This window comes from Pelodiscus sinensis, chromosome 6 (genome assembly GCF_052426305.1).
Source record: "Pelodiscus sinensis isolate ZL-2025 chromosome 6, ASM5242630v1, whole genome shotgun sequence".
In the NCBI taxonomy this organism is placed as follows: domain Eukaryota; kingdom Metazoa; phylum Chordata; order Testudines; family Trionychidae; genus Pelodiscus; species Pelodiscus sinensis.
Window position 1 is genome coordinate 86,545,570 of NC_143057.1, and position 26,461 is coordinate 86,572,030.

The 26,461-nt window shown below is 44.6% G+C and overlaps 1 protein-coding gene across 1 annotated transcript; it reads left to right on the top strand.

Moving 5' to 3' along the window:
• The first annotated feature begins 1,245 nt into the window (after nucleotides 1-1,245).
• On the top strand, nucleotides 1,246-26,251 carry CRHBP (corticotropin releasing hormone binding protein). Its single transcript, XM_006119128.5, has 7 exons — nucleotides 1,246-1,380; nucleotides 1,742-1,835; nucleotides 2,326-2,483; nucleotides 8,274-8,484; nucleotides 13,311-13,459; nucleotides 17,011-17,128; nucleotides 25,493-26,251. Exons 1-7 carry the CDS (start codon nucleotides 1,300-1,302, stop codon nucleotides 25,648-25,650), a joined length of 969 nt encoding a protein of 322 aa, XP_006119190.3. The 5' UTR covers nucleotides 1,246-1,299; the 3' UTR covers nucleotides 25,651-26,251.
• Nucleotides 26,252-26,461: the final 210 nt, after the last annotated feature.

The window sequence follows — 26,461 nt, forward strand, 5'->3', positions numbered from 1 at the left end:
CTTTTATAGGAGCCCGAGGCAGCTGAATTTGGCATTTTATTCTCTTAGGGTGCATCTACACAGCACCCTAAACTCAAAATAAGGTACACAATTTATGCTATGCAAATTTCAAAATCTTATGCTATTCAAAATCTTATTTTGAATCTATTTTGAAATAGATTATTTTGAAATTTGGCATGTCTACACTGAGTATAAGAGGAAACAGGGCAGATAAAAGTAAATTCTAAAATAGGAATGGTGTGACAATAAAGAAGTTCATTGACAGAATTCCAGAGTCCTTTAGTAAAGAACTCCCAACAATCTTTAAATAAATAAATCCCTTCAAATGAGCAAATCCTAAAGCGTGAGCTGCTGAGACAACCCTACTGTTTCCCTACTGTTTCCTGGGATTTGCTCTGTCCTCCTCTTGTCCCTGCATTTACCTCCATGTAGCCTTTGTGACCAGGGAGAAGTCATATGTAATCTGTTGCGCATGGAAGCTGCCGGAACCAAAATAGGCAGGAAGGTTCCTGGTTTGACCTTCCACCCTGCTACTCCGGCTGCTGTTGGGGGGGGGGGAGGAAAGGGGGACACTTTGTTCTACCCAATATGCTCCTGCTTTTACATCTCTGGGAGAGGAACCTTCATTTACCTACCTCCTCCACAAGGGTGTTGTGAGGGATAATTAAGTAATTCTCATACACTAGCGTTCATAATTAATGTTCAACACTATGTAAAGCATCTCAGTGTGTAGCAAATAATTGGTAAGAGCCTTTATAGGCACTGATAGCATTGCAGATGCCCATGCAGTCAGAGGGTCCAGGGAACAGAGTCTGTAGACATGTTCTGGTTCAGTGGGGGATGCTGCTGCCTTTCTATGGATGTGCTGTTGAAATTCCATGTGAGGGGAGAGGGATGTGGGCAGGCTCTTTGTTTCCAGCTTTGCCTTTGGATGGTTGGGGCTAATCCTAACTGTCAGTCCCCTGTTTAGCGGGTGCTGAGGTACAGAGTGCTTGGCCCTGGAGCTGTTTAACTATGCCAGACAGGTAAGGAGAAAAGACAGCTGCCAATGGGAAGAGCTAGACTGACTTGGAAATTTGTGGCTGTGATTTGGACCCTCGTCATACCCACGTACTTTGTCACTGAGCTAGGGTAACCCATGGTAACTGAATTCCTATCAGTACAGGGACCAAATGCCTCCCCTCCCCACTGCTCTATAAAAAGGGTCTGTCGAAGGAAGCCCACAGGCTGCTGCTGCCTCTCAGCACAGACCAGTAAAGTTGGGGTGAGAGAGGGCGGGAGCGGAGCGGAAGGGCCAGCATGCCTTCTGCTTTCAGCCTTCAGTGCCACTGCGTCCTGATCTTCTTGGCCGCCCTCAGGGGGGAAACCCGATACCTAGAGGTGAGCAATGCCACTCACACCTCGCCCAACTCCTCACACCTTCTCCAGCTTGCGGTTCCGGGCGTGCGGCATCCCGTCCTCTCCGCACCCGCTCCCACTCCCTCCGCACGCCTCGGGAGCAGACCAGAGGGAGCATCGAGGGCGCAGTTCTCCCCCAGCCCCGAGCCAGCCTGGCGGAGCGAGAGACTCACCGCGCTCGGCGCGTCTGGCTGGCTCGCTCGCTCTCACCCCCGCGTGGGTCCCCCCTCGGCCCGGGCGCCGGAGACGGCGACAGGCGGGAGGGTCCGGGCGCGCTGTGCCGGAGAGCGCGGCTCCCCTCACCCTGGCCCAGGCTTGCTTGCCCAGGTGTCTCTCTCGCCAGGTGCGGGGTGCGGGGGAGGACGAGCCCTTCCTGCTCCTCAGCGCGGACCTGAAGCGGGAATTGGCAGAGAGGCGGCTCTACCAGCGGGCGCTCAGTGAGTTTACCGGCTTCTCGGCTAAGGCGGGGAGGGGAAGCTCAGAGCTGGGGGAGGCAGTGCTGGGGGTGGCGGCGCGTGTCTTGGGCAGGGCGTGGGGGTGAGGGGTGAGGAGCGAGACCAGACCCGTGGGAGCTGGGCTGAAGCGACTCGGCGGGACGCCTGAGGAGGAGGGATCCTGGGTCCTGTAGCTAAGGGAAGGGGGGAAGAGCTGGACCCCTGGCGCGGAGGTGCAAGCGCCACGCACGTGTAGGATGCCAGCCGGCATCAGTGGGGACTGCTGGAGTGCAGACAAATGTGCGGTGGGAACGGCATGTCTCACACACACACACACACACACACACACACACACACACACACTCTTTTCCCAGTGCCCAGCAGCCTCCTCCCCACCCCGCTCAGTTCTCCCCCTGGGGCGCCGGGTTGTCGGCGGGAGCTGGCCCGGAGGCTGCAGCTGGGCGCGGGGCTGAGCCGCGGTCTGTCTCTCCAGGGTGCATTGACATGCTGAGCGTGGAGGGGCAGTTCACCTTCACCGCCGAGCAGCCCCAGCTGCACTGTGCCACTTTTTTCATCGCAGACCCCGAGGAGCTCATCTCAATAGACTATGACTTCGTCAATATTGACTGCCAAGGGGGAGATTTCCTGAAGGTAGGAGCCTGGCAACGCCGGGTGATACTTCAGCGCGCGTGTATTTTAGAGGAGTAAACAGCAACTGTCATTGGAACGTGTGCGCGCCTAAATCCCTTAGGCGTTCCTGAAACTCTCCCCCTGTAAGAGCTGCTCAGGAGAAATTCCCCGTGATCCTGCTGCGCAAACGGTTCAGAACTTAGCCGAGGGCTCCGGGGACTTGGAAATAATCCCCTGGGAATTTCTCCCTCCCTGCTTTCATGGGGTAGGTTTAAAAGAGAAGCCCAGTCAATGCAATGCTCTCCTAGCGTCATTATCTGTTGCCTTGTCGTTGCTTTTGTGATAGGATGAATCACATGAATGCTGTTGATAATATAGCTCTCAGAGGATTTCCACAGCACATTCAGCTTTAGTGTAGTGTTGAGGTACTTCGTGCTGTTTTTGTTTAAATGGGGCCAGTGGAGCTTTTCATGGTGTTCTTGTTAAACAAAATGAACTTCATGACTCTTATTCTAAAACTAAGAAAACATTACTGGAAAACTCTGATTTCACTGGCCTTACACCAGGGAGAAACTTTCATTAAGCTCTTAATTCAGTTAAGGAGACCAGGGGAGGCTTCCCAGTGCAGGTTTCATGACCTCATAATGTCTTCTAATCTTAACATAAGAAGGGGCTACACATGTGCAGATCCCATTTTTTCCAGTAGAAGTCTGGGGATGAGGAGAAGAAAAGAGGAGGAAGGTTTAGTATGAACTAAGAAAGCCCTAGAACTTTTGACTTCCCCATGGAAATACAGATCCATGTTGTATTTTCTTTTTAGTAGTCTCTCCCTCCCTCTCTCCTATTTGGGACCTTCAGTGAGTGATGGGGAGGGGAGAAGAGGTACTGGGGACCTCCTGTGGAGCCACAGTGTTTGGCACTGGATCTTTTCTGCAGGACTGGAAAAATGTAGACAGAACTTTACAAGGAGACTTTGTGGATTTTCCTTCCCTTGAGGGGGTAACTAGGTTCCAAGTTTCACAATTCTTACAAACAGCCTGACCTACTTTTATTCTAACACCTACATGTAGCCAGTACATAAAGATTTGTTGTTCTAGAAGATCTGGGGCCTAATCCTTAGGTAAGAAACCCTTTCCCTCTAAGCATAAGGATTCCTCACCTAAATGTCTGCAGGATCTGGCCCTTAGCATCTAAGAGTTCTACATGAAAACAGCATGTAATGGATTACTGAGTAACAGCAATGGGAATCAAGTGAATCACGCTCAGTAGGTAGCTGTTCAGTTAAGCTAATTACAGTGCTGGGACTTCATTTGTTCTTGCTCTGACAGCCAGTATTCTTACAACTTTTTCTGGAACATTGTAAGGGCAAATTTGATGCCATGTTTACTATAATATTCTTTCATGGGCAGCACAAGTCTCAGAGTGAGATGAAAAGGAAATGGTGTAGCCCAGGTGGTTCCAGGATGAGAGAGGGAAAAGTGCATGCGGTAATATTTTTATTGGACCAAATTCTGTTGGTGAAATATTTAAGCTTTGGAATTTCACAGCGCTCTTCCTCGGGCCTGGAGAAGGCTAACAGCATGCCTACGCTAAACACCAATTAGGACACTCTGGTTACCTTGCCCAGATCCAAAGAAGAGCTCTGTGACACTCCAAAACTTGTACCTTTGGTCCAATAAAAGATTACCTCATCTACTGTGTCTCCCTCATTAAAACAAAAGGCACAGAAGAAAAAGGTCTGACCTAGCACAAGCAGTAATACTAGTAGGAATTCTTCACTGACAGTTTATTGTGCTGATTTTTCAAGCTAACGTGGCAGGGCTCAGGAATGTCTTCTATCCAATTAAAAACAACTATTGAAGTAGTCCAAGTAGAAAAATGCAGAGGCGTCAAAGTAATAGAGGTTGAGCTGATGACATATGTTTGATGTTGATGCCTGATGAAGTTAGTCAAAAGCTTGGCTTAGTAATAATGGAATAGTAATAAAATAATGGAGGAATAATAAAAATGTGATAGTTTTAAACCATTGGATTCTCACTCCAGCTTTCCTTCATTAAATACAACCAACATTACCCCTGGGAAAAAGTATAATCTAAACATAAAATATACACATTTATCTTCTATGTATTGACTGAAACGTCAGTAGGTACTTACTGTCTTTTGCCCACATAGAATATAGAAACACTGATCCTTTTGATTTCATTAGTGATTTTGGACTAAGCATCTGGTGTAAAAAAACAACACATTCTCTATTAGTTGAGGTGGTTTGGCATTGCTGTGTTAGGTTGAAAATGCAATATCTACTTGTAGCAATTACCAGTAAGATAATAACTAAAATAAACATTATTTTTAGGTACATATGGTGTGACCAGCAGTGAGCAAGACATAGAAAATAATGAGACTAAGAGCAAGGCTGATGTCAAATTGGGGTTGTTGCTAGTCATTGGCCAAGGAACGCTCATACAGTGAGCATATTACTTTTGTGATCCCATCCTGCCATTCTCTGGTTTCTCTCACCCAACTGTTCTGTGTTATCTGTTGAGATTGAAAATTCTGTGATGTCTGTGCATGGTTGACGCCTCTGTGGCTACCAGAATATAACTGTAAATAATATGAACACATGATATATGCCCCTGAAATCTACATAGGACCTTACAATCTAAGGACATCATTCTGAAAACATTTATTCATGGAAGCATTTACTGCTGCCAGGCTACTTGCAAGTAGACTTTGTGGAACAGGACTCTGTATAATCTTAAAATACTTGATCATTTTGGGTATGTCTACACAGCATGCTTATTTTGAAATAAGCTATTCCGGAATAGTTATGCCGAAATAGCTTATTTTGAAATAGCACATCTACACTTCAGGGAAACCTCAAAATTAGTTTGAGGCAGGCTTCCCTAATGTAGATGTGCTATCTTGATTTAGAGCCCTAGGAGGCAGTGGGGAGGAATAACTTAGAATGGCCCCGGTGAGGGGCTATTTCGAAATAGCAGCAGTGGAGCATCTACACATGCTTTATTTCTAAATAGCTCTTTTGGAATAGGCATTATTCCTTGTAGAATGAGGTTTACAGATTTTGGAATAAGCCATCCATTATTTCAAATAGTTTTGAAATAATGGAATGACTGTGTAGATGCTCGCAATGTTATTTCAAAATAATGTTAGTTATCTTGAAATAACGGTGCAGTGTAGACACACCCTTACTAACCTAGCATAAGAACACAAGAACAGCCATACTGGATCAGACCAAGGTCCATCTAACCTAGTATCCTGTCTGCCGACAGTGGTCAATACCAGATGCTCAAGAGGGAGGGAACAACAAGTAATCCTCATGTGATCCCTCTCCTGTCACCCATCTCCAGACAATCAGAAGCTAGGGACACCATTCTGACCCATCTTGGCTAATAGCCATTGATGGACCTAGCCTCCATTAATCTATCTATCTATCTCTTTTTTGAACCCTGTTAAATACCTAATCTTCACCAAATCCTCTGGCAAGAAGTTCCACAGCTTGACTGTGTGCTGAGTGAAGAAAAACTTCTTTTTGTTTGTTTTAAACCTGCTGCCTATTCATTTCATTTTATGACCCCTAATTCTTATATTGTGGGAATAAGTAAATTACTTTTCCTTATTCACTTTTTCCATACCAGTCATGATTTTATAGACCTCTGTCATAACCCCCCTTAGTCTCCTCTTTTCTAAGATGAAAAGTCCAAGTCATTTTAATCTCTCTTCATATGGGACCCGTTCCAATCTCCTCATCATTTTGTTGCCCTTCTCTGAACCTTTTTCAATGCAAATATATCTTTTTTAGATGAGGCAACCACATCTAAAAGATGTGGGCATACCATGGTTTTAGACAGAGGCAATAAGATATTCTCTGTCTTATTCTCTATCCCTTTTTAAATGATCCCTAACATTCTGTTTGCTTTTTTGTCTGCCGCTGCACACGGAGTGGATGTTTTCAGAGAACTATCCACAATGACTGCAAGATCTCTCTATTGAGTAGTTGTAGCTAAATTAGTCCCCATCGTGTTGTATGTATAGTTGGAATTTTTTTCCAATATGCATTACTTTACATTTATCAACATTAAATTTCATTTGCCATTTTGTTGCCCAATCACTTAGTTCGGTGAGATCTTTTTGAAGCTCTTCACAGTCTGCTTTGGTCTTAACTATCTTGAGCAGTTTAGTATATAGGGGTATGTCTACATTACCCCCCTAGTTTGAACTGGGGGGGGTAATGTAGTCATACGGAGTTGCAAATGAAGCCCGGGATTTGAATTTCCCAGGCTTCATTTGCATAAAGCCGGCCGGCGCCATTTTTAAATGCCGGCTAGTTCGGACTGTGTGCCGCGCGGCTACACGCGGCACAAACTAGCTAGTTCGGATTAGGCTTCCTGTCCGAACTGTACGTGGAACGAGGTATACAGCTAGTTCGGATTAGGAAGCCTAATCCGAACTAGCTAGTTCGTGCCGCGTGTAGTCGCGCGGCACGCAGTCCGAACTAGCCGGCATTTAAAAATGGTGCCGGCCGGCTTTATGCAAATGAAGCCCAGGAAATTCAAATCCCGGGCTTCATTTGCAACTCCGTATGACTACATTACCCCCCCTAGTTCAAACTAGGGGGGTAGTGTAGACATACCCTAGCTGCTTTTCTGTGCCTTTAATGTGGGATCAATATCTACCCATGCAGGAAAGTTAGTTAAATTGCTGTTAAGGCTGCACAAGTGCATTTCCTCCCAGCACAAGAATCAAAAACAAAGTCAATCACCATGTAAAGTAGCATCAGAATCTCTGCTAAACTGCATTCACAGACCTTACTCCTGAAAGATTAGTACATTCTAGTGTATTCACAGACTCGTCACTTCCATGAACACTCTTTTGTTGCCCACACACAGCCACCCACAACACAGCACACACTCCGTTCCTCAGAATTTCACTCAAACTTGCCAGACTTTCTGGACTGAAACTCAGGCTGTCAAACCATTGCATGTACTTGGAAGGCTGTTTGGGGGTGAGAGGGAAAGACAGGTGAGATGGATTTAGCAAGGGTGAAGGTTTGGGAAGGGCCAGAGCTGTGGAACCAGACAGCTAGTTGTGGTAGAAGCAGAAGGGCTCAGGAAGCAGAGACACAGCATGCACAGAGGATGGGGAGCAGCAAAGCCAGGGACACAGTTTTAGAGAATGGATGTTATTGACCATGAAGATGCATTATTCTGTCAGCTGCAGTCATGCAAATACAATGTTATCTTTCAGCATCTTATAACACTGATCCCCCATGGGAGCTTATATTTTTTGGGGGAGCATAAAGCTACGGGAGAAATAGCAAATCCATAAACACTGCAATTGCAAAGGCAGAGGAGTTTGGGGGAAAAAATCTGCACAAGAACCGCTATAAAAATGTCAGGAATGACTGATTTTTAATTCCCTTAGTATTTACATACATGGAGGATCAGCTGGATTCTGCCAAGGCTTTGTAAAATGCAAGTTTATATTCCTTTTTGAAGTTGTGTTGTGGGATGCATCAGTGTGAAGTTTCATGTTTCAGGGTATGATACTCAAAACCATCTAGGGGAGTTAGGAGCTCATTAAACATAAATGGGTCTTGTGTTCCTAATTCCCTTATTTGCGTTTTAAAATATCACCATCAAACTCCACTTTCCAAGGAAAATACAACACAATCTTTAGCCGTGGAGTCTCTTTTAAATGTTTTACACTCTATACTCTACACATCTTGAGTCTGCTGGAAAACTAGACAGATAACAAACCAGAATTGTTCTTTGAATTATTGAACCCCTTTAGGTGTTTGATGGCTGGATACTCAAAGGTGAGAAATTTCCTAGTTCTTTGGACCATCCTCTCCCTACTTCAGAGAGATACATAGATTTTTGTGAAAGTGGCAACATCCAAAGGAGCATCAGGTCATCCCAGAATGTGGCAATGATCTTCTTTAGGATTCATGAACCTGGGAATGGATTTACATTCACAATAAAGAAAATTTCCAACCTCTTCCGTAAGTCTGATTTTCATATTGCCATGGGTTCCACTTGGATTGTTGGATGGGCTACATTTGCATAGGGAACCAAAAATAACCTATTATTATGATGCAGTGCAGTTAAAAAGAAGCTGGTAACTTAAAACCACTCTCTAAAATAATGTTGAAGTCTTCAGTAAATCGATAGACTTAGAGGACCAGATTTCTAGCTGCTGTAAAATGACAATGCTCCAGTGACTTCAGTGGAGCTGTAACAATTTATACCAGCTAAGGACTTGGTTCATAAATTTCTCATATAGGCTCAACTTGTGTCTCAACTGTACTGCTTCTGATATAAGCTCAACTTGTGTCTCAAGTTACAAGAGAAAGTCAGTGAAATGTGATGGATTTTTTTAAGAATGCCTGCTATCTGTAAAATCCAAGGAATTTTTATTTCAAAGAAAATTTATCCCAATCTATAATACTGATATATCCCCCAAAAGTAAATGGTATTACTTTAAGTATCATAAACTTAGCAAATACTAGAGCTGGGTAAACAGTGAGAAAAAATATTCAAATATGTTATTTGAAAGATATGGTGAATTTTGCCATATTATTCTATAACTGCATTTTCAAATGATTTGTCCAACTCTCTAAAATGTCCAAATGAAACAAATTTACTCAAAACACATCACAAAATTCAGCAAATTATTTGGCAAGTACTATTCAACATGTCCAGTTTCATTTGATAAATATACTAACTCAGAATGCCACTCCTACCAATTCTGAATATGCTCTACTTTATATTCTAGGCTCAAACAATCCCAACCCATAGGAGGAGTCTCAGAGCAAGAAATACTCTGCGAGGCTCTCCCCATGGAAAGGGTGGAGTTAATCTACTCCCTCCCCATATGAAAGTCTATGAAGGCAGACCCCAATCTTGATAATCTTTGGGAGATTACCTGGCTCTGCTCCTCTGCATTATACTTCCCTTGGAGTAGTGGTTCTCAATCTATTATCATTGTGGACCATGTGCATTACTATGCAAGGCTCTGAGGATGTCGCATGAGCTGCAGCTCTGTGCTGATTGGACCACAAGCATCCCACAGACTGAAGGTTGAACATCACTGATCTGAAGCCTGCTCCTGCTTATGGCTACTGTGGGGAAATGACAATACAATGCCCAGGTCCCACCCATGCCTTTTTTCAGCCCATCCAGTCTCTGTCAGTTCTGTAGAATGTATGCTGAACCAGAGCATGTGTGCCCTGCATAATCAAGGAGGGTGGGAGGTGAGGTGCACATAGAGAGGCAATGCTTGAGCCATGCATTAGAATAAATATTCTTTAAAGAAAAAGATTCCTTGGAATAAAATAAAGGATCTGAAATAAAGCAAAAACAAGTGTGCCAAAACCAAGCAACCACTGCTTTCCTCTCCTGAGACACAAGTCTATTGGTAAGCTGCCATCAACACGGTCTGACTCTCTCAATTTAATTAAGATTTTAAAATAAAATCTATATTCATCTTCTCTGATTCCAATGGGACCCTTTTCAGTGTGAGTAAATGGGGGCAGTGCATGTCTGTCAGTGAATGTTTCAGTAGATTTATAATGTAAGATATTAGCTAGGGCAGTGGTTCCCAACCTTTTTTATACTGCAGACCATCAAACCCATTCACAAGCTTTTGGCAGACCAGTATAATTTTATTTGCATATTTGCATATTCATTATGAAAGTATGCTAATAACATGTTGCTGGTCCTTCTAGCCCCAAACTAACCCCTTGCTCCCCAGAACCTAACTCCCTTTGCCCCCCATCCCTACACCCTGTGCCCTTTGACCTTTTAGTCCTACAGCCCATATCAACACCCTCTTGCCCCATGACTCCACCACACCCTCACCCAACACCCTTTTGCCCTCTGACCACACCCCACACTTGCACTCTCTAGAGCCATGGTCACCAACCGGTAGATCGTGATCTACCGGTCGCTCTCAAAGGCTCTAAGAGTAGCTCTTGAGCCAGATGTGAACTGCGCGCATGCGCAGTACCTTTACATTAGATTTCCTCATTTGAGGAGCAGCTACTCACCGAGCAACACCAGCGGTGAGTAGCTGCGAGGAATGGTGGGAGGTTGGGAAGGCTGAAAACCCCTAGCCAACTGGCTGTAGGTTCAGCCCGGAAGAGGCTGCCTCGCGCTCCAGCTGATCGGCGGCTTCCCTTGTGCACCAGCCCACGTGGACCAGCTGGCTGGGCAGCCACTTCTGTTCCCGCTCACAGGGTGTCCTGCACTCAGCCAGGGAAGCTTGCTCCAGCACAGCACCCAGGAAGGCTGCACCTAGCTCCAGCTGTGCTGGAGCAAGCTTCCCTGGCTGAGTGCAGGACACCCTGTGGGCGGGAACAGAAGTGGCTGCCCGGCCAGCTGGTCCACGTAGGCTGGTGCACAAGGGAAGCCGCCAATCAGCTGGAGCGCGGGGCAGCTTCCTCCGGGCTGAACTCTGTCCCCACTCTCCCGTCCCCACTCCCCGAACTCTGGCCCCACTCCCCTGACCCCAGCCACAGAACTCTGTCCCCACTCTCCCGTCCCCACTCCCCGAACTCTGTCCCCACTGGCGCTCTGTCCCCTGCTGCAGAACCCTGTCCTCTGCCCTCCCAGCACCCCGTTCCCTCTCCCCTTCCCCCAGCCGCAGAACTCTGTCCCCACAAAATGTATAATTATAAATGCTTCATTTTAGATTTAAATATCATGAATAAAAAACATACCATTTATTTCATAACTATAAACACCTGATTTTAATTGTATGCATCGCATAATGTAAAAATAAACTGTTTATCAGAGTGTGTTAGTAAGGGCTGGGGATAACAAGTGATGGACAGGAGGAGAATAGAGAGGGCGGGGCTTCAAGGAAGGGGCGGGGCGGTAGATCTTCGCCTGTTCTGAGATTTAAAAAGTGATCTTGGGTGTATAAAGGTTGGAGACCACTGCTCTAGAGTGAGGCTGCCCCCTCTAGGGAGCATGGCTGTTACTGCTGCGTGGGAGGGGAAGTGGCTGTTGGCAGCACGCATGCTTCTCCCCAAGTGCCTCTCGCACCCCTATGGGTAGAGGGAGGGAGTGAGCATGAAGCCCCAACCAGGTTGCCATCTCACTTGGGTGGGAAGGGGGAGAGGGAAGGTGGTACATCCTGCTCTGCCTCCTCCTGCTGCCACGTGAACCCCAGCACTGCTGCTGGGCAAAATCAGCCACCACGGCTGCCAGAGCTGAGCCGTTGCAAACAGCCGGCTTCAGCTCTGGCAGCCGCAGCAGCCCCGCAGCCAATAGTTCATGGACTAGTGGCTGGGAATTGCTGAATGTAATACAGCTGCTCCCCGAATAGTGAACGGTTGAGTTACGACTATTCGCACTTATGACCAAAGCTCCCATGGTGCAGTCATAAAGGTGGTCCCCAAGTTACAAACGCAACCCGCGCTTACGAACAGCGCGGTCGCGTGTAACTCAATGGGGTCTGAGTTACGAACAGTTTGAGTTATGGATCAAGTGTTGGTCCGTAACTTGTTTGTAACTCAGAGAGTGGCTGTATTTAACTTACTCAATAATGGCCAAAAAGCAAGGTCTTCATCCTGCACTGAAAATCCCGTGCTCCCATGCAGAGCCTCAGTGAAGTCAATTGTACCCTAAGAAGATATAAGAGTCAACCCAGGCAGAGTCAGTTGCAGGATCAGGTCTAAGGCTATTATCTACTCTGTAATCAGGAGAATTATTTGCAGCTTGTGTACATGTACTTCACTACTTTTAATCCAACTGGCTTGCTACAAATAGTAAAAACAACAAATTTTGGTCCTAGATATCCAACACTCCAGTCACCTGAAGAAGTGGGCTGTGCCCACGAAAGCTCATGATACCATCTACATGTTTTGTTAGTCTATAAAGTGCTACCAGACTATTTGTTGTTTTTTCAGCTTACCTGTACAGACTAACTTGGCTTCCCCCTGAAGCTTCTAAAAATAGTAGTGAGGATGTGGTGGCGCAGGTTTCAGTGTGCTCTAGCAAAGCAAGTATGTACCTGGCAGAGCAGGAGGGCTTGTATGTCCCACAAATAACCCTTGTCTCCACTATAAATTTACCTTGTAGAAAATCCACACCTCTGAATAACATAGTTATGCTGATCTAAGCCCTGGTGTGTACAACACTATGTCGACAGGAGAGCTTCTCTTATGCACCATAGCTATTACCTCTGGGGAAGATGGAGTACCTATGCAGATGGGAGAAGCATAGGTGTTTGTAGACAAGCATCAAACCATAAGCCAGTGCCATTGCACCCTCACTGCTATTTTAGCAGGCTACCTAAATTAAAGGCAGCATAGATAATGTATAAAACCTTCTATTTGTACACCCAGCTAGAGTGTAGACATAATCTAAAATACTCAGTTAAAAGGCGCTTCTTGAAACTGGCACTTCATATGCTGACAGTTGCTAGAGAACAATGCCATGTGCTAGCCAAAGGAAATGCTGTGTGTGTCTTTTTTCAGCATTCTATTTATAGTAAATAGTAATAAAACAAATTGTTCTTTGATAGCACCCATTATTTGAGAAAATAGGAGATAGTGAAGGGTGCAGACTAGCCTATTTTGGGAGTGTAATGACACAGCACGCAGGTCAGCTGCTGTGCATGGCTACACCAGCTGTGCATCGGCATAATACTGCTGAAGTCAGCAGAGGTTCTAGAGAGCGGATTCTGGCCCTGTTAGTCTGGCCTGTTAGCTGTGGTTACATCAAGAGTGTCCAGTACACAGTTGGGTGCATACATCATTGCCGTGTGAAAATTGTGACCACCATCCAAATAATTATGCTATATTTTTTTCCTGTGCTAAAGCTTGCAATGTCATCTCTCAGACCCCCACTGGAAGTTTTACCATGGTAATTCCACATCAGCACAGAAACTGCAGCTTTTCCATAATTTATCCAGTGGTGATAAAAATATCTGACCTGATACTGGGACATTTAAATAGCTTCCATTTAAAGGTGAGTTGTTTGTTTGTGTCATCGTAAGCTACAGTCATCAGTGGGACTGCAGTATAGATAACATGTCATGTGCATATTTACTATTATTAATCTCGGCATCTCACAAGAAAACAAGGGCTTCTGCTCAGAAGAGCATGCAATCTACATTTGAAACAGGAAGTAGTGATGGTGCTAAACAGGTAAAAGGGTTACACATGTTATAGAATTATGGGTGTGTTTAGCATGACAGACTTTAAAAGCAGGAATTTATTTAAAAATGCACCCAGTCCCATGAAGTTCTGAGAACCCTCTGCCCCTTTTTATTTCAGTAGGCTCGGAGTGGAGGGCACTTATTATCTTGCAGACTCGGACATGGGGTGGTTTGAAATCTATGGAAATGGTATAAAACCTTGGGGAAACTCCACTGACTGAATTCCTCTGTGGATTATAGTAACCCGTTTGGACCACAACAGATCTTCCCAAGAAGACCCATTTATCATTTAAAACCATTATTATGGTGGGGAAAATCCCAGAGCAAGAAAGAGCCCCTCCAAATCCACAGAAAGGCAAATAGGTTCCTCCAAAGCTCAGCCATGGAGGATGACCACCTGCTAGTTCTGGAGAGTTCCAAGAACAGGATCCCCTCCCCCCCCGAGGCAAAGACTGGGGGGAGAAGTGGGGCAGATTTTTTTGTCCCAGGAGGTATTTCTCCTGTTTTGGCTCCTTTGCAGAACTACCACCTGTCAGTTGTCACGTTTTGCAACCTCTTTATCACAGGAACTGCTTGCTGCTCCAGCATTTAGGAGAGGCACTTTGCTTCTCTGGAGCTCCCCACTGCCCCAGGAATAGGCTTTGAGGGTGATATCATAGACTCAGGGCATGTCTACAATGCAATTAGATACCTGTGGATGGCTCATGCCAACTGATTTAGGCTCTGGGGCTATGTAAATGTGGTGTAGACATTTGGGCTTGAGGGCAGCTTGAGCTCTGGGACCCCCTCACCTTGCAGGTTCTTAGAGCCTGGATTCCTGCCTCTGCCCAAGTGTCTACATGCCACAGCCCTTTAGCCTGAGCCCCATGAGCCTGAGTTAGCTGGCACAGGCTAGCCATGGGTGACTAACTGCAGTGTACACATACTCTTAGACATATGGTCTGTGTCTAGACTGGCCAGTTTTTCCAGAAAATCATCCACTTTTCCAGAAAAACTTGCCAGCCCTCTACACTGGCCGCTTGAATTTCCGCAAAAGCACTGACTTCCTACTGTAAGAAATCAGTGCTTCTTGCAGAAATACTATGCTGCTCCCGTTCAGGCAAAAGTCCCTTTTGCGCAAAGCTTTTACACAAAAGGGCCAGTGTAGACAGCTCAGATTTGTTTTCCACAAAAAAGCCCTGATCGTGAAAATGGCAATCGGGGCTTTTTTGAGGAAAACCGCGTCTAGATTGGCATGGATGCTTTTCCGCAAAAAGTGCTTTTGCGGAAAAGCGTCCATGCCAATCTAGACGCTCTGTTCCGAAAATGCTTTTAACAGAAAACTTTTCCATTAAAAGCATTTCCGAAAAATCATGCCAATCTAGACGCAGCCATGGAGTTGGGGTCTGACAGCCTGCTTGGATACTATGTGATGGCCATTAAGGGGATCCTTTGCCCACACGTTTTCAAAGTGTTCTACACCTGCAGAGCCAGGCAAGGGGCACGACTTCTAATCTGGCCATAAACAATGTATGGGAAAGAACAGCAAATAATCGAAGCTAAATTACTGAATTTCATGCAGCAGGCACCTCCACAGGCAATACCATCATTCAGGCTCAAGGGTTTGAGGTATACAGTTTTTAATCACTTCATAAATTCTGTGGCACACTCATCATACACTGATTACATCATTCCTGTTTTTGTTTATGGCACAGAGATTGTTTAATTTAAAAAAACAAAGAACATTTATGGAGCCGGGGGGATTCAGCAGATGAACTGTAAATCTTACATCTCTGAGGATGCAGCTCAAATCAATACTCACATGTTACCTTGCCTTACTGGCTCTCCTTGCATGGGTTTCCCTGGTTGTCTCTCAACAAGGAGAGGGAGTGTTCACCTAACCCTAGTTCTTACATTACTTCCAGGACAAACCCCATCATGGGTTGGAGCATCAGAATGTGAGTCCATGTAAGATAAAGCTGGCAATCAGCATTAAATCACAGAAGACAATTTTCAGTGTTCCAAGATAATGACGCTGCAGAAATAGACTCTTTCCAGCTCCCTCAGTCCATGGAAACCAAAATGTACTGAGGGGCTTCCCAGGATTGCAGGATTGCAGGGAAGAGATTATTGTGTTGGCTCCAAAATCCTCTCTCACCCTGCCCTAGTGGATTTTAGGTCAGGTAAATGGGGTGTCTGTTTTTTTCACAATCCTTCAGGGCTAGAGGGATCTCGTGGTCGCCTACGATTTTCATTTTAAGTTAGTGAACAACATAGCCTGGTTACATACAAGTTGTCACGCTGACAACTACCTAGAAATGTAATGCCATGGTGAAACAGTGTGGGGCATGCACACACATACATGTGCACACATACTCTCTCTCACACTCTGTCTACACTACAGGGTTTGTGCAAAAACTGGAAGAGCGTCCACACCTCAAGTGCATTTTTGTACAAGTAAATCGACAGAACAGAGGGCTTTTGCTGGTAAAGTTATTTCTCTCCCCATGAGGAATATCTCTTTTTTTTCACTACAGCTTTTGCACAAAAAGGCAGGTGTGGACGCTCTGGAGGGCTTTTGCGCAAGAAACCCCTATCAGAAAAAGCACAGCACCAGGCTACGAATGGCCATCAGAGCTTTCTTGCACAAGAGTGTCCGTGCGGTGTGGATGCTCTCTTGCTCATAAGCACATCACTTTTGCAATGCTCTTTGAGGTCTGGATGCGTTTTTGCACAAGAAGTTTTTGGGCAAGAACTCTTCCACAAAAGGCTTCTTGCACAAAAACCCTGCACTGTAGACAATGCCTCACACACACAAACTTGAGATGAAACATTTTGTTTTGAACATTTCATTTGACCCCAAACCATTTTTTTACTTTTCAATTTGCCTAAAAAATAAAAATAATTTTTTTTTTCAGGATCTACGTAAAACATTTTTAATTTTTGTATTTGTCATAATTTCCAGTGAATCAAAAAGTCAGTTATTTGCACAATTCTCTATGTGTAATTTATAGTTAGGATTACATTAGCAGCAAAATTTCAGTACCTGTGTTAGTTGAGTAAACTTTGCAAAAGTAATATATTTCAGCATCATGGCCATAACACTGTACAGCTTTTGATAGAATGATTTGATTTGCTCGAACCAACTTAATCCAAAAATTTAATGGGTACTCCTATTGGAAAAATCTACCTACATCTTACTAGTGTGGTCTCTTAAGGAAATTAAATTAGCTAATGTCAAATTCGAGCATTAAACAGACCAAAAGTGTCCTGATTTTTACAGGTCTGAGGGCCCACAACTTCCACTGACTTCAATGATATCTAGATGACTATGTACTTATCAATTATATTCTAAATGTATCTTCTGTCTATGTCTTCTTAGAAACCATCAACAGGCTGTGCAGGAATGGGAGATTTTGTGGAGCTGTTGGGTGGAACTGGATTAGACCCCTCCAAGATGTTCCCTCTAGCTGATCTGTGCCAATCTTTTCATGGTTCTGGTGAGATCTTCTGTTTAAATGTGTACATTAGGAAATAATTAATTAGCAGTAGAGTACAGCAGAAATCTGATTTCTGGCAAGCTTGGGTACTTTAGGGTATGTCTACACTACCCCGCTAGTGCGAACTAGCGGGGTAATGTATGCATACCGAACGTGCAAATGAAGCCCGGGATTTGAATTTCCCGGGCTTTATTTGCATAAGCCGGCCGGTGCCATTTTTAAATGCCGGCTTGTTCGAACCCCGTGCCGCGCGGCTACACGCGGCACGGGCTAGATAGTTCGGACTAGCAAGCTAGTCTGAACTATCTGTACGCCTCGTGGAACGGGGTTCGAACAAGCCGGCATTTAAAAATGGCACCGGCCGGCTTATGCAAATAAAGCCCGGGAAATTCAAATCCCGGGCTTCATTTGCACGTTCAGTATGCATACATTACCCCGCTAGTTCGCACTAGCGGGGTAGTGTAGACATACCCTTACATGTAGCAGAACCTGAGAATCAAAGCTGTTAAGACTGCAGGCAGTGTATTCAGGATTCCTGTGTCACAGCACTAAGGACAGACTAGAAACCACAGCAAGATTAAGCCTCAATTTATTTAAAAAAATATGCAGATTACAGATGTGTCCATAGTCAATAAGGACTACAATAGAATGTTCCTAGCAACACAGTAAGGTCAAAACAGGACAGGCAAGTTCTGAGAGGAGTGGGAGGAGTAGTTTGTACGTTACTCAAAGTCCCAAACAGTGCTATGCAATTAAGCAATTTTTTGGCCTGGTCACTGACCTGAAAAATCGAAAATATATATTTTTTCAAGGTAAGCTAAACATTTAAAATACTCTGGCAAACTAAATTTTTAAAAAAATATATTCATTTTATGTCAAAGAAAATATTTTATTGAACCCCAAATCAAATGTTTCACGTTTAAAGGTATTTTTAACCTATTTTATATAGTTGATGTAAAATACAAAACAAAAAGTCAATTTGAATGAATAATTAAAATGTTTCCTTCAAAATGTCAAAACAAAACATTTTGATTTTTTTCAGATTATTTTATTTTGTTCAGATCAAAACAATTTGGTGAATTTAGTATAAATTAGCTAAATGTTTCAGGGTATTTCTACACTACAGAGTTTTGTTGGAAAAACCGCCATTTTTCTGACAAAATCTGAGTTACATCCACACTGCAATCATGTTCTTCTGAAAGTAAATAGAAAGAACAGAGAGTTTTTTTGCATTGGTAATCCTCTTTCTATGAGGAAGAAACCTTTTTCTGAAAGAGCTCTTTCGGAAAAAGGCGTGTGTGGACGGGGAAGAGGGAGTCCTTTTGAAAGAAGAGGAAAGAGGAAAAAGGACAGGTGCCTTGGTGGTCACTGCGTCCATAGTAATCACAGCTTGTGTGCAAGATATCATCATTCAGTGTGGATGCTATCTTTCGAAAAATAGATAGCTTTTTCAATGCACTTTTATGTGTGGACACTCTCTTTTGGAATAAGTTTTTTCAGAAGATCTCTTCCAAAAAAAAAAAAAAAGATTGTTCCTAAAGAAGCTGGCAGTCTAGACATAACCTCAGTTGACCCGAATCTATATTTTTTGACAAAAAAGTTTTGTCTCATGAATGTCACCCGGTTCTAGTTTCAAGAGCCTCCCTTTCCTTTGGAAAGGTAAGCAGGTGTTGCTTACATCATTTCCTCTAATGATGTGGGATGTTAGAGAATCCCTAAAACAGCATACCCATTCCAGCTGATGACTTATTATTCAAAATAAAAAGTTATTGCAATCTCCTTACAGTTGCTATAAAAGTAAGAGTACATATGTATGAATGATAACAATAAGCCTGTATATTTGTGTGGGAATGTGATTTGAGAGGTTGACAGAGGACACTTGATCATGATGAGTAAGGGTGTATGTGGCAGTGAGATTTTTTTTGCTTTGCATTGTAATTCAGCAGTGCGTGACATCTCCTCCTCCTACCCCGATTTGCCTTTCATAATCCAGCTTTGAGGCCACGACCTACCATTTGAGAGAAACTGCTGTACACCAAAGCAAATAGAATTAAAATCTCAGATAAAAAAAATGTTACTGAGCCTACGCTGAGTGCTCCTATTAGGTAATATTGTTTCCAAGGCAGCCATTGTATACAGTGTGAAACTGTGTTCCAATTAATGAGAGAAAAGGAAATCATACAATGCTTTATTGTCAGGATGAATCTGAAGAGTTGGGAGGTCAGTGGATTCAGGCTCCCTCCAAATATAAAAGGTCACTTTGAGTTCTTGAAATGGTCTAAAAAGGTTAATACCAAATTCCCCCTTGGGCAGTTTATCACAAAACAGGGCTCAGTCAACTCTGGCAAGGTTTGGAGCCCGATATCAGTCCTAGCACATATTTAGAAAATACAGGTGGCTGGACAGATTCAGCAGAATATCTGGAGAAGAAATGAACAAGACAAGAGCTCAGTACTGTAGGACTTCCATACTGTGACATTTCACTAACTTCAGTGGCATATCCCTGTGTTTACAGAGGACTTAACAGGGTGAAGACCAGGGGCTGAGAGAAAAAAGAGAAGGGATTGATTTGGGAAGGGGAGAGACGCAGAGGAAGAAAAAAGAGGGTGGAGATATAGTAGAACATGGGGAAAGGAAATGGATAAAAAATGGGAACAAGTGTAGAAAAGGTATGAGAATAGAAGAATTGAGGACAGGTGGGAGAATGGGAAAAGAGATGAACAACAGCATAGTCCCATAGAAGTGACTTGGCCATAATGGATTAGCTTCAGCATAATAGGCTGCTATGAAACTTTAGGAACAATTGTCACATCTTGGAGCTCAAGTTCACCTGAGAAAGGATGCTCCTGGGAATTGAAAAAGGGATAGCACCAAGGTACATATTTGAAAGCTGACATGTTGAGGAAGGCATACAGGATCTGTCTGCACTGCCTTTTGATATGAGAGAATCATGGATAGTGGATGAACATAGTGCTGTGAGAGGAAAGACCCCAGCCCAGCTGGAGGCTTACCCCTGCAAGGGGTGGGGCTTGGTTCCTGTGAAGGGTAGGATCTCGGGATCTCCCCATGGGAGCCTTCCTGGTCCCAGAGCATGGGGACAGCAGGTGGCACATGGCCCCAGCCTGGCTGGCCCCACAGGGAGGGTGCACTGCCCCAACTTCCCAAGGAGCCATGCAGATCCTAGGGGTGGGGTGCGGGCAGTGCCATGCTTCCCGGTTTGGGAATACATTGCCTTCCCCCATCTCTTATACCCACCACCCATGGAGGAAAGGATAGTAGTAAGGAGAGTGTCACGCTCATTCATTGGCAAGATTAAAATTCTGTCATAGGTATTTTTAGTAAAAGTCAGAAATAGGTTGCATGTCATAAACTAGTGGTCGGGATCTACCAGTAGATCTTGGAACCTCTGACAGGTGATCCTGACTGGTTTGCCCAGGAAACTATCAAGCGCTAGCATTTCAGTTGCCCCTCCACCCACTGTCATGCTGCTCCTGCCCTCTTCCCTGGAGCTGTCCCCTGAGAGCCTCCTACTTGTTGTGCAAGATGTGGGAGGGAAAAGGGGGGTGCTGATGTCAGAGTGTCCCGCCTCCCCCCACTTCTGTACCCTATCTCCACACAGAGAGAAAGGGATGAAGGGAGCTTGGCAATGCAAATCTCTGTCACCCTCACACCCTGTGTGTGTGTCTGTCATTCTCACAAACACACACTGTTCTTCCCTCTCATCTCCCGACCCAACACATATGTGAGGGGTTGTTGTTACTTCTTTTATTGTTTGCAGAGTATGTTATTTTTGGTTTTTGACTGGTCTGTGCATTTCATTATTTTAATTTCTTTCTTATGCTTAAATTTAATTCTTTGAGTAGTGAGTTCTAAAATGCCCAACCTGTCGTGGCTGGAGTCGTTATCCCTATGGGATTTGATGCTCCTGAAAGTGGCTGGCATGTCCCTGCAGTCCCACAGAAAAGCAGACACCTATCCATAGGTGTGCGCAGCACATTTCATTAGGGTGTGCACCCAAATAATTTTTTTTAAATGTACTTTGACCCCCCATTAGCCACACCCCTGACCCCTGTTAACCACACCTCTGACCCCCCATTGGCCACACCCCAACTCCCATTGGCCACACCTCTGGAGGTAACACTCTCAGGGCAAGATGGACACATGACCAGATGTAAAAGGTGTCATGTGATCCCCCTCTAAGGACTTTTCCCACCATCCTCCTACCAATAGGGATTAGTTTGGGCCCCACCAAGCCCCCCTTATGCAACTATCCTGCAATTGCATTAACCCAATGTGTGTGACATTAACTCGGGGGCAGAGAGGCTGGGGGAAGTGTTCCCTCTAAGAGTTTCCTCCCAGGAGCAGAATGAATTTTGTGTTGTGCACCAGTACTAAGTTCATGTGGCTTGTTTGGATGTGCCACTGTGGTACCCAAGTTATTAATAAATATCTTATAAACCTCTACCTTTTCCCTCTGCTGCCATGTCTCCCCTTGCTCCATCAGCTCCCCTGGTGCCTGCTGCCCCCCAACCCCTCACCCTCCTCTGCTGTCCTGACTCCTGCCCTTCTCACTGCCCTCAGCCTTCCTGAGACTTGCCGCCCTCCACCAGCCCTTCTCTCCCCCCTGTGCCCACTCCTCCAGTAGCCCCACTCTGATCATGTGAGCTACCCCTCCTCATCCCTCTCCTAACACCTCCCTCTACACATCTGCCCTGCCTCTCTCCTCTGGTGCTGGTCCCTCCCCTGCAGGTGTCTGCCCTTCTGCTTCACCCCCCGGAATTCCCTGGCACCTGCACCTTCCCTTACTCCTGCACCATCCTGGTGCTTCTCCCTTCCCTCACTGCCCCTGCCCCCTTTGTCTTTTTTTCCTGATGCCCACCCCCTCACCACCCTCTGTCCCTATTCCTCTCATGCCCCTGTGCCCTCACACATATCTTGCTCCATCCCTGCCTTCCTCATGCCCACCCCTTCTTTCAAGCCTTTTCCCAGCACCTTCCCCCTCTAACCCTCAATGCCCTTACCCTCTCCTCTCCCAGCATCACCCTGTCCACCCTTCCACTGACACCGCCCATCCTGCCCTTTTCCTCATTGTCTCCACTTGGCCCCCTGGCATTTGTCTCTCCTCTACTCTGTCCCTTGGTGCCTTCCCCTTTCTTCTCCTGACCTGCTCCCCTCCCCTCAGCACACGCCCCTTCCTCTCCCACTCTTGCCCCCTTCTCTCCCCTCCCCTCCCTTACCTTACCTTCCGCTAAGCCGGATTCTGCCTTCCAGTTTGCGGGGCTGGAGTCAGAGCCAGCCCAAGCTACAGGCCAGCTGGGCCCTAGTCTGGGGCACCTCACTTTAAGGGGCGCCGCACAATGTTGCCAGGCCAGGGCCCTGGACACAGAAGGGGCACCGTGCGGTGCTGCCGGGCCGGGCAGGGCTGAGGCCAGGGCCAAGGATGAGGACGGGGCCCCAGGCACAGAAGGGGCACCACGCAGTGCTGCCGGGATGGACGGGGATGGGGACGGGGACGGGGACGAGGACGGGGCCCCGAGCGCAGAAGGGGTGCTGCCGGACTGGGCGGGGTCACCCCCGGGTGCAGAAGAGACACCACACGGTGCTGCCGGGTCGGGCGGAGTCCGGGGTGCAAAAGTGGCTCTGGCTGGCATCTGTGGTTGGGCCCCAGCTGCTTCCACCACGCACACACTCTCTCTGCCCCAAAGTGCCCCGTAGATGGCCAGGGGAAAGTGAGGGGCTGCGGCTCCCCATCTCAAATCTCCCTCCTCCTCCAGCAGCCGCTAGCCAGCCCGAGACATTAGGGTGTGCCTGGGAACACCTGGAACACTCTGTGCACATGCCTATGCACCTGTCCTTGCCTGCAGACACCACTACTGCATTGATCAATAACGGGGAACTGTGGCCAGTAGAAGCTGTGGGCTCAGTGCCTGTAGATGAGGGGCAGCACATGATGTGCTGGAGCCATTGCTGTCCATGCCAGTGGCTTTCAGGAGTGGTGCAAAACCAGGGCAGAAGTAAGCCTGCCTTAACTCCACCACCCAGAAGCCATCTCAGTTAAACAGTTACGTGTCAGAGACTGCTTCCTGAACCCCTGTCACAGCCCTGAACCTCCTCCTACACCCAACCTCCTGCTCCAGACATGAGTCCCCCTGCATGCAAACTCCTTTCCAGAGCCCAAGACCAGAGCCTGCATTCCAACCCTCTACTTCAGCCTGGGAAAAGTGAGTGAGGATGGGGGAGGAAGAAAGATGGAGTGAGCAAGGTGAGGCCTCAGAGAAGGGATGGAGCAGGGGCAGAGTCTCAAAGAAGGGGCGGGAAGAAAGTGGGGCAAGGGTATTTGGGTTTGAGGTAGATCTTACATTGCACTTAAATTGAAAAAGTTTTCTTGTGGTTAAAAAGACTGGAGACCACTGAAGTAAACAAAGATTCACAGAACCCAGCATCCTGTCCCTAACTTATACTAAAAAATACTGGGGGTGGGGGTGGGGGTGGCGGTGGGAAAGGGGGCCAAACCATGGACAATTACTCTTTGAATATGATTTTTCAGACAATTGTGTGCCCATTTTATAATAACTTAATCTAGACCACATTTCCCTAGTTTGCCTATGAGAATGTCATGTAGGACTGTGTTAAAACTTAAAATCAAGATATATCATGTCTACTGCTTCCTTCCTATCCACTTGGCCAGTAACTCTGTCAAAAAAAGGAAATTAGATTAGTTTGACATTATTTGTTCTTGGCAAATCCACGTTTGTTATTCCTTAACACTGTTGTTTTACAGATATTTACAAATTGATTAATATTTTGTTCTGGTGTTTTTCCAGATATCAGATTTAGGCTGATTGGTCCATAATTCCTCTTATTCAAGATAAATTTATCTGCCCTCAGCCTTTTACTTTGTTGTAATGAAGAGATAGGATTGAAGTAGACATGTTTCAATACTCCCCCATTAACTGTGTTACAATGCACATTGAACTCTCATCCTGAATTCTCCTACAGAGTGTTGTCTTAAGAAAACCTGGCTAATGTGATTGTTCCCCTTTTGGGCCCATCATACTAGAATTTAAACACACTTTTTACATTAGGAGGAATCTTCTTAGTGTTGCCACCTAAAAACTGCTATTCTTTCAATAGGAAAGATTTCATATATTGTTTATTGATGACACCTCCATGATTTGGAATGATTTCCTTTAAATATTATTATCAATGGCATTTAACATTCATATACATTTCAGAGTGTAAACATAGAACAGTGTTTCTAAAGTGGGCTGTGGTCCCACTTTGAGAATGCTGCTAACGGGCCACTCTACTTTGTTTATTTAATGACTTTGAAGCCATGGAGCCTTGTAGCTCCCCTTGGCTGTGGTTCACCATTTGCAGCCAAGGGGAGCTGTGAGAAGAAGTGTAGCCAGGGCTGCTGCTTCCTGCAGCTCTCCTTGGCTGCAAACAATGAACTGCAACCAATGGGGGCCATGAGGCTCCATGGCTGCCGAGCTGTTAAGTAAACAAACCCGAGCAGCCTGTTAGCAGCTTTCTCAAAGAGGGTCAGTGGCCCACTTAGGCTAGGTCTACACTGCAACACTATTTTGGGATACCAGAGTATCCTGAAATAGCTATCCCACATCTTTACAACAAGCCCATTATTTCAGGCTCACTATTCCGATGTCCCTGTAAACCTCATTCTACAAGGAGTAACGAACATTTCAGAATAGTGTTTTATTTCAAAATTTGGCACTGTGTAGACAGCGTAGCTCAAATTGCGTATCTTATTTCGAGTTACAGTACTGTGTAGACACACCCTTAGAGAAGCATGGACATAGACAAAAGACAGGTGGCCATAATGTATAGAAAAAAAACAATAAATGGTCTGGTAGCACTTTATAGACTAACAAAACATGTAGATGGTATCATGAGCTTTCGTGGGCACAGCCCACTTCTTCAGAATCTGACCTGATCTGAAAGTTCATGATACCATCTACATGTTTTTTTAGTCTATATAGTGCTACCAGACCATTTGTTGTTTTTATCGTAACAGACTGACTTGGCTACCCCCAGAAGCTCCTGATAATGTATAGAATTAATATTAATAAATAGAAAATTTAGTGAAAATGCCAAACCATTTAAAATGAATAATAAAAAAGGCAATAGAAAATTGCATTTTAAATTTTTTAAAATATTTAGTTTGTATTCAGTTGTGTCCTCGTTTTATAGTCAGCTGCGTGAAAAGTTCTTCATAGGGGGATAGTTACTATTTAAGAATGGATACTTTCTTTAAACTATATATTTAGGCATGTTATACTCTGAAAGTAATGTATTTGTATTTAGTAATTCCTAACATAATGTAAAACTCTTTTTATTGATTAGCTCAAATGAAGATTGGCTGTGACAATACTGTACTACGAATGGTGTCCAGTGGAAAGCATATTAATCGTGTGTCATTTGAGTATCATCAGCTTGACCAATACGAATTGGAAAATAGAAAGGAGAATAGCATTGAGGAGTTCTGCTTCCCTAGTATTTGAGAAGCCAATGCATTTTCACACTGCTAGCAAAAATATGGTCTTGGTTGATAAATAATGTACTTTTAACTCTAACTTACTGGTATTATCAAACTTCCTTCTGCATAAGCATCCTTATCTTTTTCATATTAATCAGTTGTTCCCATGAACAATCACGAAAAAAAGACCTAATGTGTTAATCTTTCTATTTATCATAATACTTTTTTTGCAATATTTGGACTCCTGTATTGAATCCAAAATTAATAAAAAGAACAGAAAATCATGTTCCCATTATAATTATTATTTCAAAAGAGCATAGATGAAAATCCTCTATGTAAATAGTTTGAGCATGCATGAAAACTACAAATTAGTATCAAATTCAATTAGCAACTTAATCTTTTTATATCAGATGCACACACAAAAAGAAAAAATATGTGGAATGCACATCAGTTTTATAATAGAAAATCCATTATTAGTATGTGCAAATATTGCTCTTTTATTTATTTCTATAAATGTACTATTATTTATTTCTAATTACTTGTTTTTAATAAAAACATTTATAGCATGGAAACTTTTCCTTATACAAGTTCAAACATGAATAAATACATTCAAAATGTTGGCAAAATTTTATGTTGTATTTGTCTGAGAAACTGATTAACTCACTGTTTAACTTCATAAGTCTCGTGCAGTTTTGTTGGAAATGATAATCTTAGACATCTGTCACTATGAAATTGAAACATTAAAGTAACATTATGGCCATACATTTGGTTTTCACTATTGCTTATCCATCTGCAAACTCGTAGGTTACGTCTACACTGCAAGGTTTTTGCACAAA

What these genes read in the sequence shown, in the direction of transcription:
- CRHBP (XM_006119128.5), top strand. Translation starts at nt 1,300, where the DNA reads ATGCCTTCTGCTTTCAGCCTTCAGTGCCACTGCGTCCTGATCTTCTTG. An exon ending in GCTCTACCAGCGGGCGCTCA is followed by an intron (nt 1,836 to 2,325) that starts GTGAGTTTACCG and finishes CTGTCTCTCCAG; the next exon opens with GGTGCATTGACATGCTGAGC. An exon ending in TAAATAGCTTCCATTTAAAG is followed by an intron (nt 13,460 to 17,010) that starts GTGAGTTGTTTG and finishes ATGTCTTCTTAG; the next exon opens with AAACCATCAACAGGCTGTGC.